The 20,999-nt window shown below is 32.9% G+C and overlaps 3 protein-coding genes across 5 annotated transcripts; 2 read left to right on the top strand and 1 right to left on the bottom strand.

Annotated features, from left to right (window-relative positions):
- The first annotated feature begins 5,037 nt into the window (after nucleotides 1-5,037).
- On the top strand, nucleotides 5,038-9,927 carry LOC114407275 (nuclear transcription factor Y subunit A-10-like). Of its 3 annotated transcripts, none has more exons than XM_028370316.1 (7): nucleotides 5,038-5,249; nucleotides 5,695-5,740; nucleotides 5,880-6,192; nucleotides 7,867-7,976; nucleotides 8,076-8,144; nucleotides 8,294-8,434; nucleotides 9,033-9,927. In XM_028370316.1, exons 3-7 carry the CDS (start codon nucleotides 5,934-5,936, stop codon nucleotides 9,438-9,440), a joined length of 987 nt encoding a protein of 328 aa, XP_028226117.1. In that variant the 5' UTR covers nucleotides 5,038-5,249; nucleotides 5,695-5,740; nucleotides 5,880-5,933; the 3' UTR covers nucleotides 9,441-9,927. The 3 variants fall into 3 exon arrangements, with proteins under 3 accessions (XP_028226117.1, XP_028226119.1, XP_028226118.1); XM_028370318.1 differs by having other exon boundaries at nucleotides 5,695-5,759; XM_028370317.1 differs by lacking the exon at nucleotides 5,695-5,740.
- Nucleotides 9,928-11,218: 1,291 nt separating this feature from the next.
- Nucleotides 11,219-13,569, top strand: LOC114407274 (33 kDa ribonucleoprotein, chloroplastic-like). The gene is made up of 4 exons (XM_028370315.1): nucleotides 11,219-11,776; nucleotides 11,873-11,974; nucleotides 12,778-13,086; nucleotides 13,199-13,569. Exons 1-4 carry the CDS (start codon nucleotides 11,372-11,374, stop codon nucleotides 13,325-13,327), a joined length of 945 nt encoding a protein of 314 aa, XP_028226116.1. The 5' UTR covers nucleotides 11,219-11,371; the 3' UTR covers nucleotides 13,328-13,569.
- Nucleotides 13,570-17,009: 3,440 nt separating this feature from the next.
- LOC114407273 (syntaxin-121-like) lies at nucleotides 17,010-19,444 on the bottom strand. Its single transcript, XM_028370314.1, has 2 exons — nucleotides 18,693-19,444; nucleotides 17,010-17,630 (listed from the first exon to the last, which is right to left on the bottom strand). Exons 1-2 carry the CDS (start codon nucleotides 19,222-19,224, stop codon nucleotides 17,278-17,280), a joined length of 885 nt encoding a protein of 294 aa, XP_028226115.1. The 5' UTR covers nucleotides 19,225-19,444; the 3' UTR covers nucleotides 17,010-17,277.
- Nucleotides 19,445-20,999: the final 1,555 nt, after the last annotated feature.

Raw genomic sequence — 20,999 nt, 5'->3', positions numbered from 1 at the left:
AAAACCAGGATACTACATGTAACTTAAAACTAAATTCTAAGCGAACACCAGAAGGCCGATATATAGCGAAAGTGATAGATAACTTTAAAGGTAGTTAAGTCAAATTAATTTTCAAAGGGCGTGAACGGTTAGACTTTTGAGTGTTGGAAACAACAAATCTATTAACGTTTTGCAGAGCACTAAAGAAAAAATGACATATCTAGACAATTTTCTTGAGCAACCAAATGGGGCAATTAAAGGTATATATATATATATATATATATATATATATATATATATATATATATATATATATATATATATATATAGGTTACTATTGTTGCCGACCCCTTCCATGAACAAATGGACCAAACCAAAGCCTACTCATTCATTTCTAGAGCTAAGAATGAAAATTTGCAAACTCAGGACCACATCTTCTTAAGAATCAAGGGCATGAATTGATTGTGGAAACAGAAAATTGGGAACTAAAATGGAGCTATCTTTTTATTTTATTAGCATAAAAACATAACTTATATACATGTGATAACATGTCATCTGTTATCAACAGAATAACAAAAAAATAACTTTTTAAAGCTTTCAGCTAACTCTCCTCAATTAACCAGCTAATATTATACCACATGCAACAATCTTCACCTTGGTCTAATGCTTAGTTAGAATCAATAATATTCAACAACGATAAATAATAGTTGAACTTCTCATACGGTAAAGCCTTTGTGAGTATATCTGCAACATTCTCATTTGTAGATATCTTCTCAATAGCAACAATATCACTCTTGGTCATATCTCAAATGAAGTGATATTTGACATCCGCATGTTTTATTTTGTCATGATACACTTGGTTCTTGCTCAAACTCACTGCACTTTGACTGTCACAATGAATTATAGTGGTTTTTAGCTCTTTCACTTGGAGTAGTTCTGAAACCAAACATCTTAACCACAATGTTTCCTTTACAACTTCACTAGTTGCTATGTATTCAGCTTCGGTACTGGATAACGCCACTATTGACTGCAAATTAGTCCTCCAACTGACTAAGTTTCTAAACACCTTGAAAGTATAGCCAATAGTGGACTTTCTTGTATCAATGTTCCCAACAAAATCAGAATCCACATACCCTTCAATACTATGAACTTCACCACGATTAGCATACTTCAGCCTAACATCAATGATCCCAGATATGTACCTCAAAACCCATTTAGCAACTTCTTAATGCCTTTTGCTTGGGTTTGCCATAAATCTACTTATCACACTCATATAGTATGGTAGATCTGGCTGCAACACATCATGGAGTACATGATACTTCCAACAACACTAACATATGGCGCTTTTTGCATATAGGCTATATCTTCATTAGACTTTGGTTCTTGTTCCTTAGACAACTTAAAGTGTTGTGCTAGGGAAGTGGTAACTGACTCTACTCCTTTTAAATTGAATCTTTCTAAGACCCTTTTGAGGTAATCTACCTAAGATAGGTACAACACTTTTTCCTTCCTATTCCTAGTTATTTCTATACTAAGGATCTTCTTAGCATGTCCAAGATCTATCATCTTAAACTATAGATTCAACAATCTCTTAACTCTAGCAATTTTAGTCATACTTTGAATGGCCAGTAGCATATCATCAACATAGAGCAACAAGTAAATTGGTTTCTCATTCTTGTGACATTTTCTAGTACACGCAACAATCATAAGCACTCATAAAGAATCCGACTTTAATCATATAATCATCAAAGCACCTATACCACATCCTAGGAGACTGTTTAAGACCATATAAGGACCAATTGAGCACTCATACCTTATATTCATCACCCTTTTTGACAAAATTAATAGTAGGTTGCTTCATATAAATGGTCTCATTCAACTTCCCATGCAAAAAGGTTGTTTTGACATCCATCTGCTCAAGCTCCATTTCAAAATGAGTTATCATAACAAGAAGAATAACTCTTATTGAATTATGTTTTACCACAGGTGAGAACATTTCTACAAAATCTACTCCTTCCTTTTGGGTAAACCCACTAGCTACTAGCCTAGCTTTGAACCTTGCAATTAGAACTCCTTCAACACCTTCTTTCCTATTAAATAGCCATCTACATCCAACAATTGACTGCCTTTAGGACAATCCATAATTGTCCAGGTTTGATTCTTTTCTAGGGAAGCCATTTCTTCTTCCATAGCTTCAATCCATTTTGAACTGTCCTGCCTGCTTATGGCCTCAGTATAAGACTGAGGTTCCTCCGGATCTTCAATCTCCTTTCCAACTATTAAGACATAGGAGATTAGACCTGCATGACCTTATCTTTTAGGAGGTTTGATTGTCCTCTTTTCACTGTCTCTAGCCAAACAATAATCCTGAGTTGCTTCTTCATTGTCTACTAAGGATAGAAAATACCTCGCCCCTCCATGTGACTTAGTTCTTAGTGGTCCCCATATATCTACATCGTAATCAAGAATTGCATTACTGGAATGAGTGCTGGTGTGAAATTTCTACCTCTTTGCCTTGCCTAAAACACAATGCTCACAAAACTTCAGTGCCTTGCCCCAAAACACCTTGTTTTGTTAACTCTTACCGCCCTTTTTTACTAATATGTGCCAATTTATGGTGCCATAACTTTGTGTTGTTATCAGTTACAACATTTGCAAAATCAACAACAATTGTTTGTCCACCCAAGGAATACAATCCATTCCTCCTTACTCTTCTCATGATCAAATTCTTCCCCTTATAGATTTCAAGGCTACCACAATCACACTTGTAGCCACAACCTTCCTTGTCCAATGTTTATAAGGAGATCAAATTTATCTTCAATTTTGGAACATGTCTCACATCTTCCAACACCTTCTTTATTCCATTGTGCATTTTGATTCTTAATGAACCAACCCCAATAAGTTTACAAGACTTATTATTTTCTAGCAATACAATACCACTATCTATTTGCTTGTAATTTTTAAACCAACCTTTATTGGGGCACATGTGGAATGAGCACCTTGAATCCAAGATCCATTCCTTTTAAGAATCCTCTTCTGATACAGTAAGAGCCTCCACATTGTGATATTCTTCTTGAGCCACAACCACATATGCATCGTGCTTGTTCCGCTCAATGAACCTTGACTTGCTAGGGAAGTCTTTCTTGAAGTGTCCCTCTTTGTCACGGAGGAAACATTTATTCTTCTTATTTTTAAACTTTGATTTCTTATTCTTGAAATCCTTCTTTTGATTCTTGTTACTTACAACGAGCCCTTCAACAATCCCTTCCTTCTTGGAGTCGTTCTCCCTTTGATTTTCTTTTAAGTTCAACACAGTCTTGACCTCATCCACTGATAGAGTAGCCTTCCCATACAACATTGTATCAACAAAATGCTCATATCGCTTAAGAAGAGAACTCAATAGAATGATGGCCTGATTTTTATCATCTATCTTTATGTCAATGCTCTTAAGGTCCAATATGATTCTATTGAAATCATCCAAATGTTTCTTCAAGGGCTTGCCATCCTCCATCAGCAAAGCATACAAGCGTTTCTTGAGATATAATTTGTTTTTCAGGGACTTCTTCAAGTACAGATCCTTTAGCTTATCCCAAATCGCCTTGGCAGGCTTTTCTTCAGCCACTTCCCGAAGCACTTCATCTCCAAGACTAAGGAAGATTGCATTGTGAGCCTTCTTCGTCACATTTGTGTGTCTCTTCTCTTCTATCTTTGCGATTGCTTCCTCTGAAAGTGCTGCATCCATACCTTGATGAATGAGAAATGCATTCATCTTCACCCGCCATAGACTGAAATCATTTATTCCACCAACAAATTTTTCGATCTCCATTCTCGCAACAGCTATGATTTTTTTTTCTTTTTCCCCTTAAGATCTCAACTCAACTCTGATACCACTTGTTAAGAATCAACGAGATGAATTGGTTGTGAAAACAGAAAATTGGGAACTAAAATGGAGTTGTGTCTTTTTTTTTATCAACAGAAAAACATAACTTATATACATGTGATAGCATATCATCTATTATCAATAAAATAACAGAAAAATAACTACCTAAGGTTGCCAGCTAACCCCACTCAACTAACCAACTAATATTAGACCACATACAACACATCTCAAATATCTAAAACTTTGCATAAGGTACCTCTCCCACTTCCATTAGTGAAAATATATATTAATGGACATTGCCACAAATAGAGAAGGGTGGTGTTAAAATATTGGCACACTACTTGGCCACCATTATTTTTTTTTGCACCATTCTAATCATGGTTGTCAAACTCTCAAGTAACTCGTTAATTCTTACGAGTTTACGAGTTCACTTACCCTCTGTGAGTTGACTCATGTGTAAACTCTCTTTTTAATAAACTCTAAATAAATTTGGTAGACTCTCGAGTTTATCACCGAGTCAATGAGTCAGTAAGTTAAGAAAATTATATAAAAACGTAAGTCATTTAATTTGGATTGTTTTTTGTCTGTTTAGTGTTCAACATACCTCTATTCAGTTTGTTGTTCTCGAATCGAAAAATTCTGACCTCTAATAACATCAAACTCTTGTTCTCTAATAACATCAAACCTTCGATGAGAATGCTCTACCATCACTGTAACATCTGCAAGTTATTATCTAATAGTGATGCATTACTAGACTTGGTTATTTAAGTTGTGAAATTTATGATTTACTATTTTTCTTTATTATATTGTTGAAATGTTTAATTGATGTTATTTATATATATATATATATTTTTTATTATTATTATTATTATTTTTATATGAAATGAACTTATGAGTTTACAAGTTGAGTCCAAGAGTCAAATTTATAAAACTCTTACCAAATTTATATAAACTTTCGAGTTTGATAATTTTTATGTTAATCCTATTTTCGGTTTTAGAAACTTAAAAATGAACAAAAAGAGGTAGAGAAGCAAGTACTGGTACTGTCTAAGATGCTACTACAAAAAGATGAGTGGCAGTGAGTGATGTTATAAAAATAAAATAATAATAATAAAAAAAACAGGTCAAAATAGTACTAAAAGGAGGTGGAGGGACCTTACTATGCATGAAAACCAAACCTCATTGGTGTGTTTTTAATTTCACGCTTTCATCTCCCTTCTTTCTTTCCTTTTACTTCCACTCTCTCTCTCTCTCTCTCCTTTGTGTTTTTAATTTGCTTCTTCATATTGTACGTACCGACATGACTCCAACCTGATGGGGTTAAACACTGCTTCTGCGTAGGATTCGATGCCGCTACTCCTTCTTCAGTTTCTACAACTGAGTTTCATATGTTAGTACTGCTCTCCTTTGTTTCTTCTCCTTCTTGGAGTTTACGGTTATTGTCAACTCACTCTATATATGGAGCTTGACTTTTCTGTTTTTTGGTGTGTGTGTGTGGTATTTTTTGAGAGTATTTTGTTTTTGTGGTTCTTCTAGTGGTGTACTTGGTTTATGTATCTGGGTTTTGTATTATGTATGTAGCTTCATTTCTGGTTTACTGTTTGTACTTTTCTGTTGGTATAGTTGTTGGGCTGTGCTTTTCTTTGATTGTAATTCCCATCTTACTTTTGTCTCCTTCTAATTATCTTCACTTTTATGTCCCGCTTTCAAGCTAAAGTCTTCAGTTTTATTATTGCTTTGGCTTTCTAGATTGATCTTATTAACTTATTATTATTATTGATTATTGATAAGGCATGGAAATTGAAATTTGTGTTTTGATGTATATTTCAATTCAGCTCCTTTCTATTGATGTTTATGCTGAAGACTGAATAAAAGTCTGAGGTACATACATACTATTTATGTACTGATTCTCCTCTCCTCTTTTATTATTTATGTACTGATTCAGCTGTATATTTGTATTTTCCCCTTGGCCTTACTGTTTGACATGCTTTCGTAATTGTTTTTCCATCTTTGCTTACAGAAAGCTGCTTACTACAAACCAACAAGATTAACTAAGAAATCATCTTTTGGGACGATGCAAACTGTTTATCTTAAAGAACACGAAGGAAATGCGCACAATTTTGTGGGCACGTTGTCTTCTGCAGCTTCAGCACCCTGGTGGAGTGCTTTTGGATCTCAATCTGTTCATCAGGGAGAGTCTTGTGGCCAAGTGAAACCCTTTTCATTGGAGCTGCCAAACTGCATAGACCAACTTGCTGCCACTAAGCCACTAGCAAGAGGAGCTGACCAAGTGTTGGGTAAAGGGCACATAACTCAGTTTACAATCTTTCCAGGTATTTAATTTGATTTTTTGGATGTATCTCTCACTAGTTGAGTTGTACAATTTTAGTTACACCTGTTCTTCACCAAAATAGTAATTGTAATAAACTGTTTATGGAGTTGTGACTGTATGTGAGTATAACACAGATACCAGCCCACAGCAGATAGTTCCTGACTTTCTGTGCATCTTTTTGTCATAAAATTTTGGGAGATAGATATCATGTGAGGTGATATTTAGGATAAAGAAAAAGTAAAATGATCTGCAGATATCAGTTTAGGATGTGTTTGTGAAAATATTGAAAATCCGTTCAATGTGAATCCACCAAATATTTCTAGTCACGTTTGATTCCTTGGAATGTGTGTAACGGATGGGCAAACACCTAAACAAAGTTTGGAAAATCAAAGAAAAAGCAAAGAGTATTATTATTTTTTAAATAAGCTTTGGATGGCTACAACAAATCTGTCTCTAGAGTAAACTTAGTTTTTTTTTTCATGAACACAGAACATGGTAAGCTTGAATATGTGGACCTGATTTTGTTTTAAGACATTCTTGGTTGAGAGAAGAATGAAGAATGATAAGCAAACAATGGAACTTGTTGTTGTTCTCAATGATGGGCTGTCATCACCACAAGGAAATAAATTATACATATGAAAGATCTAACGAATTCAACTTAATCTTTCATGTAGATTACTAAAATTAAAGTGTGATTAGCTGTGCTTACTGACTTGTACTGGTGAAAGTAAAATAAAAAATGCCTTCATTAAATGCATTCCAGAGGAGACTTTACCCCTTTCCCCAAAGAAATAGAAAGGTTAAATCCCTAATTTGGTCCATGTAGTTTCAATCCAAAATCAAAACCCTTAATAAAGGCCCTTGTAATTTTCAAGCAATGCAAAATGGTCCCTGTTATAGTTCTACAATTTCAATCTAAACAGGGAATAAGGCCAATTAACATGGTTGGTTTGAATTGTTTGAAAACTATAGGGACTTTCTCAATGGTTTTAAAACTTAAATTATAGGGACTAAATTTAATTTTGAGAGGAACAATAAGGAACAAATCATTAATTTTTTTTTTTTTTTTAAATATGCTTTAGAGAGCATATATATCATGACTTTCAATTTTGAGCAAACCGCTTTCCACATACACCTCACAAGGCCACAAGGGACTTCTGCTTTGCTGTATGCTAGGATATTTCAGGAGGAAATCCATAGATTTAGCTACGATGGGATGAAACTTGAAACATGCTAGCAATGGATAGTCTTTGGAAGGGAGACAATCATAGTGAATATGTACATTCACACACGGAATTGAACTTGTGTTTTTCTCATTATTTGTATTATGGATGAATCCAATTCCTTCATGAAGAATGATTCCTGTCCCCCCCACCCTTATTCTCGTGCTGTCTTAAAAAATTCCAGAAATATTGGGATCATAGAAATGTTGGTTATCAAATTGTAAGACAGATAGAATAAGATGATCCATTTATCCTTTTAGGCCCATGTGCTACTGATAAAAAAAACACACTTGAAATTGATTTTTTCTTGGTCAAGTTCCGAAGCTAAAATTATATCACAGACTCCAGCAGAATTGTAGACTGCTTAGCAAAACTATTCTATGCATTTTGTTTTTGAACTATTCTATACATCAACTTTCCTGTGGGTAACCGTTAAGACGTTTCTTCTTCAGATGATTGTAAAATGTCAGATGATGCGCAAAAGCTTCAGACAACCATGTCACTGCAGTCATCGCTTACTGATCCACAGTCTCGTTTTGAGATAGGGTTTAGTCTGCCCACGGTAAAACTTCTCTCAAAAGTAACCACTTTGATATTTTAGCATTTCTTTTTTGTGTGTGTAAACATATTTTGCTTTTGCTTGGTATTTTTCCCTTTGTAGATATGTGCAAAATATCCTTATACGGATCAATTTTATGGACTCTTCTCAGCTTATGCACCTCAAATTTCGGTTTGTCTTTTTCTCCAGCAAGCTTCTTAATCCATATAAACCATACCATGCTCTTAACCTGCTTTTTTGCCTTCAGTTATCATTTGGTGATCTAGTGCAAATCTTTCTCTATTTACTAAATCATCTATGTATCATCTGTAACAATTTAGGGACGTATAATGCTGCCACTTAACATGACATCTGATGATGAACCAATTTACGTAAATGCTAAGCAGTACCATGGAATCATTAGACGTCGGCAGTCCCGTGCCAAAGCTGTACTTGATCACAAATTGACTAAACGTCGCAAGGTATGATTCCTCATATGGGGGTATCCCAAATATTTTTTCACTTATATTAATAAACATTATAGTCTCAGCTTCACTGGCCTTGAAAAAAAGTAGTTATGATAGGGTGGTCTGGCCTAACTTTTGTAGAAAGTGATAGATTATCTCTTTCAAGCAACGTGCACTATATACCCAAGACAATATGTAGTATATTTGTGTGAGCTGCATACTGCAGATATCATAGTTATTACTCGATACGATTTGACTACTTATCGATTTGTATAAGATGAATCTCAAATGACTTCATATCTTGCAATACATTAATGAATCTGTACAATTTGTATCATCAATACAAATCACACGGTTCAACGATTCATTCTTTTTTTCTTTTTCTTTCACTAGTTCTCATGAAAGAAATCAAAAAGTCATGAGAAAGAATTGAAGGAGCACTTCTGAACCAACACTATTTGATTATTCCACTACTTTATTTGTCACTCATTCAATGCATGCACTCTATTTGTCACTCACGTTCTATGCTGATCACAGACATTGATTACTTGTGAAATAGTATTATATCCTTTTCACCTTTTATAGTTATTTGGGTTTCATGTTTGTATTACAGCCCTATATGCATGAATCACGCCATCTCCATGCAATGCGGCGACCAAGAGGATGTGGGGGTCGCTTCTTGAACACTAAGAATTCTGTTGACGGAAATGGTAAAATTGGAAATGAAGTGCATAAAACTGTTGGTGAACAATTGCAGTCTAGTGGCTCTCAGAGTTCTGAATTCCTTCAATCTGAGGTTGGAACTTTTAATTCATCAAAAGAGACTAATGGAAGCAGTCCAAATATTTCTGGTTCAGAGGTGACTAGCATGTATTCGCGGGGAGGTCTTGACAGCTTTTCTCTCAATCATCTTGGATCTGCTGTCCACTCTTTTGCAGACATGATAGATGGTGGGCGCGGTATGATCATACCCACCAAATGGGTTGCAGCAGCAGGTAACTGCTGCAACCTTAAAGTTTGATTTGCAAAGAATCAAGGGTGGGCTTGCTGTAGCATTGCACCAGGCCCATCCTCGATGAGGCCAGATGAAGAAGCTTCGTTTCAGTTGCGTGTGCTGACTGTGACAAGTTTCGCTCGGTAAGATCGTCCTCACATCTGGTCTAGGCAATCCATCCTTGGCTCATACTTTGGCAATCCATCCTTGGCTCATTGTAACTGAAGGCAACTCATCCTTGGCTTGATGTACTTGCAGTAATTTGTCTTTCCGCACAGGAATGTTGTTGGCATGGTACAAACTAATGACTTGATATCCTGATGCAGAAGACAACTATGTTTCTGTCTTTGTGTGAAAATGAAAGCATGAAACTCTAGTTATGTGTGCTTCGAATAATGTCTAAACGTGGTGTTGTATTTTGTATTTCTGACTTCGAGGAACAATGTATTATAGAACCTTGTTCTGTGGTCTTTGTTAGAAAAAATAAAGCATTGGTGTGTTTTTCTCCTGTTGAGCAATGCATCCATTTCATTTGGAAAATAGCAAGTCCAGCAAACTGTCCCAATTCCCAACCGATGCAGCATGCAAGTCAAAAAGTAGGTGTAACTAGCCAACTCTTGAAAATTTATTTGGTGGACTATCTGACAACCACATCAATCCATCAGCTAAAAATATATAGTTTGTTTCCATAAATAAGATTTCATTTCATACTTTGGTGGACTTAGGTGATTGATTGGAAAGTCTAGTTAAGAAAAAAAAAAACGCCAGATGGATACTATAGAAGTTTGAGGGAGATTTGTGGCGATTAATAGATGGGGTTATTCACTGAAGCTAGAGGGTACTATAAAATTTCAATCATAAGACTTCCTTTGACAAAAGAAAAAAGAATCATGGTAAGTTAGATGCTATAGTAACACTTTTGTGGCTCTAGGTGCTTTACTCAGTTAATTCGTTTTTCATGTAACATATAATTGCCTGTTCTTTAATAAAAACACACTGCCCGCGATTCAGCGGAAGTCGGACAGAGATGTCGGTTACTTTAGATTTTTTTTTTTTTTTTTTGAAATTTCCTCTAATCATTTTGACTTTTGAGTCAAGGAAATTTGGCTAGAATATTATAGTTTCTAATTTTGGGGAGATAACGGCTCAAATTCTTGCCAAATCACCACCTCCTAGGCATCTGCAAAACAAATTACTCCCTCAACTTCCTTTATCAGCCATTATTTAAGTTCATACTTATCTCATGAGATTACTGATACCGGTGTTTCGAAGGATTGTTATGGAGTGTTCTAGGTGAGTTTTGAACTATTTGTGATTCATTGATTTTAATTGATCAGTAAATTATCCTGATATTTATTTAATACTTTTAAAATTTTACAATCAACATATTCACATCCAACTACTAAGATTATCAATGGTGTATGGTATTACCACTATACAGTACATGCAATACCAATGTAAAGAATAGTCTGTCAACAGATCAGAAATTAGAATGTTAATAATTTTATTGATTTTTATACTAATTATTTCGTAAGTCATTTTTAACAATAGTGTAAAAATTCTTTACATATTATCATAAAATACTTTAATTAAAAACTTTGAATTTTTCACTCAATAATTATTATATAAATTTGTATGTAAAGTTTTTTTTTTTGAATTAGTAACAATCACATATCACCAACCAGATTAATATCTGATCAAATATGAGGACATTTGTGGTTTCTGATGAGAAAAGATTATAAAAATGAAAACCATGATTTTTATTTTTATTTTTGAGTAAAATAATTAGAAAAGAAATGTATGCAGAGAAGTGACTCGTTCCAAGCCGGAAGCAAAGAAACCTTATCCTACTCACCTGTCAATTAGAAAGCCCCAATTCAACAATGGATGTCTCCTCGCAATTTACTTGTCAAGTTTGAAAATTGAAACCGCAACCCTCATTTTCTCTCATTCACCCAATGGCTGCTGTTTCCTCTTCTATCTGCAACAGAATATACAACCTTTCCTTCACACACCCTTCCCTTTCACTCACCACCTGCAACTTCCGTCAAAGACCCATATCCCAAAAACCATTCACTCTCAACCTCAAGTCCCAAAGTTTCACTCTTTCCTTTTTCCCACTTCACCGTCTTCCCCCTCCTTCCGCTGCCTTCGATGGGTTTGAAGTAGCTCAAGACACCACAGAGTTCCAACAAGACGAACCAGAAACAGAACCTGTGGAAAAAACAGAACAAGAGGAAGAGCAAAAGGTTTCTGATTCATACGATGCTGGGAGGCTCTATGTTGGAAACTTGCCATATTCAATCACTAATTCCGCATTGGCTGAGCTCTTTGGAGAAGCTGGCACCGTGGCGTCTGTTGAGGTTTCTTCTTTTGTGCTTATTTTCCTGTTTGATTGATGAATTTAAGGCTTTTGTTGTGCAATCTAATGCTGGTCTTTGTTTGATTGAATTATGTAGATTATGTATGATCGTGTCACGGACAGAAGCAGGGGATTTGCATTTGTTACAATGGGGAATGTTGAGGATGCTAAAGAGGCAATTCGAATGTTTGATGGCTCGGTAAGTCTCATACATTAGCAGCTGCATAATTTCATTCATGAGAAATGCTAGCAACACATTCTTTTCACACTCCTTTATTGTATGTAATTCATGTAAGTCCATATGTGAGTTTCATTCCCCGTTTGGCGGGTTTCATTCCCAAACTAGTGTAGTGAGACACATGAATTTCAATCAATGAGAAAAACATGTTGTAAGGAGAGTGTTAGATTGTGTGTTACTAGCACTCCTATGTGATTTCATTTATGCAATCTTCATAATCATAATCAGAAAGATATGATGTTCTAATTAGTTAATTTGTTTTGTGTTGCTCCCTTTGATCAATGTAGTGCTAGACATTGCCTAGAGTATGTTCTGTTATTTCATTAAATTGTCAAAGGATGATTAGGTCCTTATGAATTATGATAATGGGTTAGTTTGTTTAAACTTATTTGTTAAAAAAAGCACTTATTTTAAATAAAATAAGCAGCTTTCTGTTTTTTTAGTGTTTGTCTAAACTACTTCTGCTTATTCTAAAATTGCTTATTTTAAGTTTAAACAAACTGGCCCAATGACTTATTGGCAAATGATGCATTACATTATTCTTAAAAATTGAAAATTTCCAGGTTACAAAGGAGCATTTTCTTTCTTTTGGCACTATTTATAGTTTTATACTAATATTTATCTATAGAGGAGTGTTGGCAAGACACTATTATTGTATGATTCTTAATATATTTTAGCCAATAAAAGTGTGGTATTCAAAACTGTGAGAGTTTTGTAATAAATTATCATTTCAATGCTAATGCTAATGAATGTTTTGTGAACAGCAAGTTGGTGGTAGGACTGTTAAGGTAAACTTCCCAGAGGTACCCAAAGGAGGGGAAAGGTTGGTAATGGGGTCCAAAATACGGAACAGTTACAGAGGTTTTGTAGACAGCCCTCACAAGATCTATGCTGGAAACCTTGGCTGGGGACTGACCTCACAGGGTCTTAGGGAAGCTTTTGCTGAGCAGCCAGGCGTATTGAGTGCCAAGGTCATCTATGAGAGGGACAGTGGAAGATCTCGAGGTTTCGGGTTTGTTTCTTTTGAAACTGCTGAATCTGCACAGGCTGCTTTGGACATTATGAATGGTGTGGTAAGAACAATTTTGGTACATTAGTTTTGCAACTTCAAGTTCATCTTATGATATCACTCATATTAGTCTAACCATATGACCATTCCTTCTGAATGTAATGTTATTTTTTCAGGAGGTACAAGGTCGGCCCTTGCGGTTGAATTTGGCTGAAGCAAGGGCACCTTCATCTCCTCCAGTAATTCAGAAAAATGTAGGAAGCAATGTTGAAAGCTCGGAATTGGTGTCTAGTGCCAGCACATAAGGAAATATGGTCGATCAAAATTTTGCCCGCAAAATGCACGTCATTCAGCTTCTTCCTGAAAGGTTTCTCTTGGCAAATTTCCTGTCAATTGCTAGTCACTTTGGTATACACTAACTAGACCTTCAGGCAGTTGTGAAATGTACTTGTTATTGAACATATCTATAAGGGGTCGATGTTAATTATACAGTTTGTAATTATGAAAGTCTACCTTTCACAGTTTGGTGAACTAATAATTTCTTCAAGTGGTAATCAGTTCTTGATTTGTCACTACCAAGCTTTCTAAAGAAAATGAGGATTTGGTCTATAGAACAGATCCGAATATAAGCAAAGAAAAGGCCAAATCACTAGCAAGTTTTTTTATGTAGAATTACCGCCAAAGAGCATCAGCTGCAGAATCCAAGTCATGAGGGAAAAATATCCTGCAAAGCAAAAAATTTATTGGAGCTCCGGAAGACATTATGTGAGCAGTACACACGCGCACCAATGAATACCAAAAGGGACATTCCTTAGCCAACGAGTCACCAGCAAATTAGGCAAGCAGAGCATGAAATTAAAATCGTTATCTAGTAGTCTAGTACTGGTCCAAGGTAGGCTTAGCAATGAGAAATTTAATATATATATATTATTATTATTTTGATTTTCTCATCAAATCTTGATCTTTATTGTTAAAGAAACTTTATCTTATATTTTATAATTTTATCAAATTTTTACTAAATTTCTCACTTTTAATTTTTAAAATTATTTTATATCCCAATTCTAACTTAAGTACTCTAATATTTAGATTGAAATTAATATGTCATGTGTTTCGAGTAGAAAAAATATGAGCCGCATGACCAAATTTATTCATTTATTTATTTTTAAAAAATAATATAATCAATTATTTTTTTTATAAAAAAAGTCTCAGAAAATCAAAAACTAGATAAAACTAAAGTGAAATTATAAGTCTTTTTTTCTTAATCAATAAAATGTATATATATACCTCAAATATGAAAGAATCTCATGGATAAATCTTATGTGCTTCTACTCGAGACAACACTTATTATACATAATATGAATGAAATAAAAAACAGTTACTAACAAATAAAGAACCCAAATAAATGTAAATAAAAAATACAATAATACTCAAACTAATATAGATGTTAACTTAAAAAAAAAAACTAGTACAGAGATTTATTATCTCTTGCTGATTTAGAGGTTGTAACAATCTTGTATTCCATTTGACATATTATGGAAAAGCACATAATAAAGATTAATAATTAATTGAAGAAACAAAAAATTTCAAGAAATAAAAGACTTTTATTTTTTTAAATGATAACTCAATTGATTAAATTTTGTGAAACTTTTTTTTTAAAAAAAATCCACTTTAGTTTTATCTAGTTTAAATTTTGTGAGACTTTTTTTTTTTTAAAAAAAAGTTGATATTGTGTTTTTTCTACTCAAAACTCTCAGACATATTATTTTCAATCTAACTATAAGGTTATTTAAGTTGAAATTGGGATATGAAATAATTTTAAAGATTAAAAATGAAAAATTTAGTAGAAATTTGATAAAATTATAAGATATAAGATAAAGTCTTTTTTAACTGTAAAGATTAAAGTTTGACAAGAAAATTAAAATAATAAAAATATATATATTAAAAGGCAATTTAAAAATATATTACTTAAGTACTAAATAAATATGAGCATTAAATTATAAACACATAATAATAATAATAATAATAATAATAATAATAATCATAATCATTAGTCACACTCTATTATTAACATTCGAATATATTTGTTGCACTTTTATATTTTCGAGGACTAAATTTTGTATTGTCATCTTTTTAGGGATGTATCTGTCATTGAAGTGAAAAGATGAAAAGTAAAAAAAAAAATATTATGATAAATATGCCCATATACGAGCAATTCATGTTGGTTATCATTTCAGTGACAAATTTGTCCTTCATGTTGGTTATCATTTAAGTGACAAATTTGTCCTTCAGTGCCACGTAGGCGACTTTATTAACGGTGACAGAGAAAGTTAACAGCAAGATATATTTGTTACACTTTTTACACTTTCAGGGACTAAATTTTGTATTCTCATCTTTTATGGGCACGCATTTGTCAGTGAATTACACATTAAGGGACAAAAATGACTATTTATCCTTTTTTTCTCAATTCTCAAATTACACTATATTGTGTCTTTTTCTCGATTCTCAAATTACACTATACTCTGTCTTTTTTTTTACATTATGTTTATTCTTTTTTGTCAACTCGTTAATTAACGTCAATTAAAATATGTGAATAGAAATTATCCTAATATTTTTGTTACACTTGCACTACTGTGTTTTTTTCAAATTACACATGATATCACTCCTTTTTTATATTACTTTTATCACCTTTATGTGTTAACGTCGTTAAGTAATATCAATTAAAATACGTGAGCATACGAAATTGTCATAACATCTTTATTAAATACTTAATAACACATTAACAATTGATCCTGTGAATGAATTTTTCTTAAGACAATAACAATTTTTTCTTTAATATTTGACTTTTACTTCATTGTTATTAACACTTGAAGAACATGTCGCTCTTGATTGAGACATTATATCAATCTCCTAACTATCAAAAATAAATATTTCAAAGAAATTAAAAACACAAATGCAAGAGCAAATATACTAAAATTTAAAACAAATGACCATATTCAATCAATAGACATCGTCGAGAACACGTCCAACAAAAATGTAACAACCAAATGACCCAACACGTACCAAAAAATTTGAGTTAAGAAGAAGAAGAAGAATGAAGCGTGTTAGCACATGCGTACCAACAAGATGGGTTCACGTCCAACAAAAAATTGGGTTCACGTCTAATTAGAAGAAAAAAAATGTTAAAATATATTCAGGTTCAAAATAGTGTCATATATTTTATGGAATTAAAAGGAAGAAGATGTGAGTATTTTGAACATAAATTTTCATTAAAAGTTATGTGATCAGTTTGTGTCTATTTTCTGTTAAATTATTAAACGGTATTTATAAGGAAGAAAATTTAGGTGTAATATGAGTTAAACAATTAAAATATTTTTTGTAAGGTGCAAAAAATGAGGGGTGTTGGATGCAATCTGAAAAAAAAAAACACAAGAGTGCAAGTGTGAGACAAAAGATGAAAGTATTTTAGACATAAATTTTCATTAAAAGTCATGTGACCAACATGTACTTATTCTATGTTAAATTATTAAACAAGAGGGAGAAGATCTGGATGTAATGTGAGTTAAAAATTAAGAAATTTTTTTAAGGTAAAAATAAATAAATATCAGATCTAATTTGAAAAAAAAAACAAAGAAATGTGAGTATGATTGACTCGGAATAGCATAAAGCTAATTGGGCCTGCCTTTTTCGGCCGTGTCCAATTTTCCATTCAATCTTTATATTTAAGTAATTTTTTTTCTTTTTCTGAATGTTAGAATAAGATAATAATGACTTATATTTTTTTTTAATTTCAAAAAATATATTTTTTAATCTTTTATAAAATAAAATTTAAATGTTGGAGACTCAAAATAACAATCACCAAAATTTCAAAGATGAAAAATTTATTTTATATATATATATCCACACTTCCTTGTTAACATGAACAGCATCATCCTTTGCCTCCATTCTCTTCTCTTTCCTCTTCTTTGAGAGAGGCCAAGAACTCAAAAAGAAAAATTAAAGTGCTTTAATTAGCTCCAGCCTAGCCTTCATGCTAGTAAAAGTTACATTGTCGGGAAAATCCTCAAAGAGACGTTAAACAACGGCAAGGAAAAAATTAAAGCACATACACTACACGTATAGTATATATGATCACAGAAAGAAAGGCATGCATTTTCACATGGAAGGTCAAGGCAGCTTTGACTTGACTACCAAGTTTTGATGTTAGAATATCCCATATATTATATTATATAGCCACCACTCACCGATGATAACACCATCAATTTCTGAAAACAATAGGGAGAATTATGACCAACACGATGATGAAGAGCAGAACGGCGAAACAAGTGAAGTTACGGGTGTTCTTCTGATGATTCCTCACGACCTGCAAATGCTGTACCCCTTTGCTCACGAAGGAGTTTGCGAGTTCCACGTGGCTCTCTATGTCATCCAAGTGTTCACCCTGGTGTTGGATCAACACTGCCATGTCCATGAACACTTGGTGCAGCTCGTGTAGGCTTCTCTCTATCTCTTTCATCGTGCCGTGCCTCTCTTGAATCTCTTGGATTGTGTCCATGACACTGGCTCTCCCTTGCTGTTGGATGGCTTTCTGTAATAATGTTTCGCTCTCACCTGCTCCACCACAATGTATATAAATGTGATTAGTAACACACACAATTGTCTACAACCTGATTAATTTTGCGCAATTCATGTTCATCTCATCACGTCCTCAGTTCATTGCTAGATGCAAAACTTTGTAGCTAGCTATATATGATTATACCGATGTACTATTAATTATTTTTATAGATTTTTATTAATTTAACTGTTGAGGTATTATTAAAATTATATGTATAAAATTTTGTTAAAATTGAACAATATTAAGTAATAAAATAATTTATATTGTAGTATATTTTAAAATGTTTATATTATATTGATTTTAATCTATATAAAGAAAATAATAAATAATTTTTTATTAATATGGAATTTTATATATATAATTTATGTGAAAGAAAATTTCAATACAATTGTGAATATAATTATTATCAAAATTATACTAATGTAATCTCTGCTCGCATATATATTTCTCACTATTAGAAAAGTTTAAGATTTAAAATGACTTGGCAGGTGACAAATGGTGTCTCATGATACCTTGAAATTGTAATGGCTTGACTCAAAGGTCTAAGTTGAGTATGATAGTCATACTAATACAAAGTACTCAATCTAAAACTATATATATATATATATATATAATTGAGTATGGCAATAAAAAAAAACTAAATCTACGTTAGTCGTGTAAAGAATTTTCACCTGTGGAATACCAACAATTTTTCTATATTTTACCCATAAAACTTCTCAAAAACTAAACAAACACATGCATAAACATGATTAATTGACATTAAATGTTAAATTTAATTAGTAAAACGAAATCATTAATAACTTTTTTTTTTGAAGATATAAAAGGATCGAAAAAGTTATATTAAAATAATTTAACTCTTGTAAAAAGTTATCAAAAAAGAAAATATACGTTTTTGAACAGAAAGAACAAAATGTAACTGTAGTTCCTCAAGTACTCCTTCTGCAATTAGAATTAGAATTTCGCTTGAATACCTAATGTGTTGGTCTTTAATGTAAAACTTTTATTACAGAAATGATTGAGGTAAAACTTGAATCGAATTGTGATTAATATATTATTACCCGTAGAGATGAGGAGGTCGATGGTTTCTTGATCAGGGTTCTCTCCAGTGACAGCGTAGTATCTACGTTGCACGGTGTCTCTGTACTCGTACGATATCTGCTCCCTCAGCTTATTGAAACTCGCCATGGACTGTCTAAGGTTCTTGGTCAAGGCCCCCACCAGCGCGGTTCGGGTCCGGTCGGAGTATGAACCGGGCCCGCAATCGGGCAAGGAGAGGGTGGCTTGGTTGGCACGGTGGAGAGCCGCCAAGCGACCCTTGACGTGCTTGGCTTTGGTGAGAGAGAGAGCCACGTCCAGGTCCATGCGAGACCGTAGCTCCCTAACGCCCTTTGGGCTGTGAAGCGCTTTTCCGTTTTGGTTTGTAGCATCAAGGCTTAGGTGGAGACGCTCTAGCTCCTTCAAGTCCTCCTTCACTGATTCCACTTCTTCCAAGAACTTCTCCAACTCCATTATGCCACCACCTTCTGTTATCTCAATCACATGCTCTTCTTGTTTTCCCTTTGAGAACAAACCTGATAACAAGTCGTTCATTCTATTTATTCGATCTCTACTTCACTCCGTTTAAGATATATAACAGGATTGTCTCTCATAGAGAATATCAGTTTTATGTAAAAAAAAAAAAAGAAAAAAAAGAATAAAAGAATAAAAGGTTGTTTTGAGAATTAGAAAATTAAGGATTGTGTTGGGTTTTATAGGGTGGCTGCTGATGTACTTGTTTCATTGAAATCTAAAATTGCTGGTGGATAGAATCAACCTAGTACTTGAAAGGGGAGAGATCATGGTTATCTGGTCAAATATGGATGAATCGGTGGAATTTGTTTTGTAGATTTCATATATACTTGAAGCTTAATAGTAGCTAGGCTGAAACTATAGTTGAAGTGTAATGGTGTTCTACGGCGTGTACCGGCTGAACATGAAGCTTCCTATGGATACTTATGGTCCTTCGACGTTGGAACTAGTTTCAGTACAACACTTATCCAAATTAAACTCGTTCGGTTTAATTAATTTCTTACTATTAATTCCATTATAATTATTTGAAGAAAAAAATTGGCATTCTATAAACGTGATGTATACAAGGGAAGTTGTAGCAAAGTCTCTAATACATTCTTTTTAAGGAACTATACTATGTATTATTATTATTATTTGAAATTTAATAAAAATTATAAAATCATGAATGAGATTGATTAAATAAGAAGTGACTTTTACAAATTTTTATGATATTAATAAAGTTTATTCATTAATAAAAAGTAATTAAAAATATGTTAAAAAGTATATATATATATATATATATATATATATATATATATATCACTTAAGTTTTTATTTTTTATATATACAAGTTTCAAAAGCATACTCTTACAAAACACCTTTTGAATATTTCTTTTCAGCGGAAGAATCACTGTTCAATTATATTATATTAGGGGTGTTGTTCGTGAGATGAGTCAAAACTTATTCTTAACCAGCTAAAAAATTTCATAAGGAGATTTTTTATTTAAACTCAAACACGATACGATTAAAAATTGACAATATATGAGAGAATATAATGTGAATCTAATTTATTCACATAATATATTAATTTCATGTTATTATATATAGTTAAATTGTAAGAAATCTGCAAATGTTATTGAAGTGTTTTATTTTAACAATTAAGGTATATTTTATAATATATATTTCAAGACAAAATATCAATACAAAAGAAATGTTAAGAATATATTTTTTAACATATTTTTTTAAATATAGCTTAACTCCTTGAAAATCATATCAATTCGTCCGAGCAATGATTAAAACGATAAGTCCAAGTATCAAATCTATAGGAACTTTAACTTTATTTAGAATTTGTATATTTTTAATTTTAAGTGGATAATTGACTAAATTCGATATTTGTCTGATAATGATATGAAAATATAAAATTTAACATTAATACAGATAATTAAATAGAACACATTAAAGAGGTAAAACAAAGGGTGATAATTGTCGGTTGATGCAGAGTTTCATGACGTGTTGGGTGTTTGTTTGGCCTATCGAAATTATTCTTTATGCAATATTAGAGATTTTTCACTATTAAACATTATTCCAATTATTACATTCCTCTACTAACCTATCCTAACCATGATCCCTTATGTGAAAGAGTCTAAATTATCTAATTTCACTCTTAATCCCTTAAAAGTTACATCAAATAATTTAGTTTAAGAATAAAGATGCATAATTAAGGCTAAATAATATCATTCTATCCCTAGACATTAATTACTTAGATACCCTTTTCAAGTTCTTAGGGTGCTAACATTTTTCAATGAGTAAACCCTATA

The sequence above is a fragment of the Glycine soja genome, chromosome 3, assembly GCF_004193775.1.
Source record: "Glycine soja cultivar W05 chromosome 3, ASM419377v2, whole genome shotgun sequence".
NCBI classification, from domain to species: Eukaryota; Viridiplantae; Streptophyta; class Magnoliopsida; order Fabales; family Fabaceae; genus Glycine; species Glycine soja.
The sequence above is the reverse complement of the archived record's forward strand: the minus strand, read 5'-3'. Positions and strand labels throughout refer to the sequence as shown.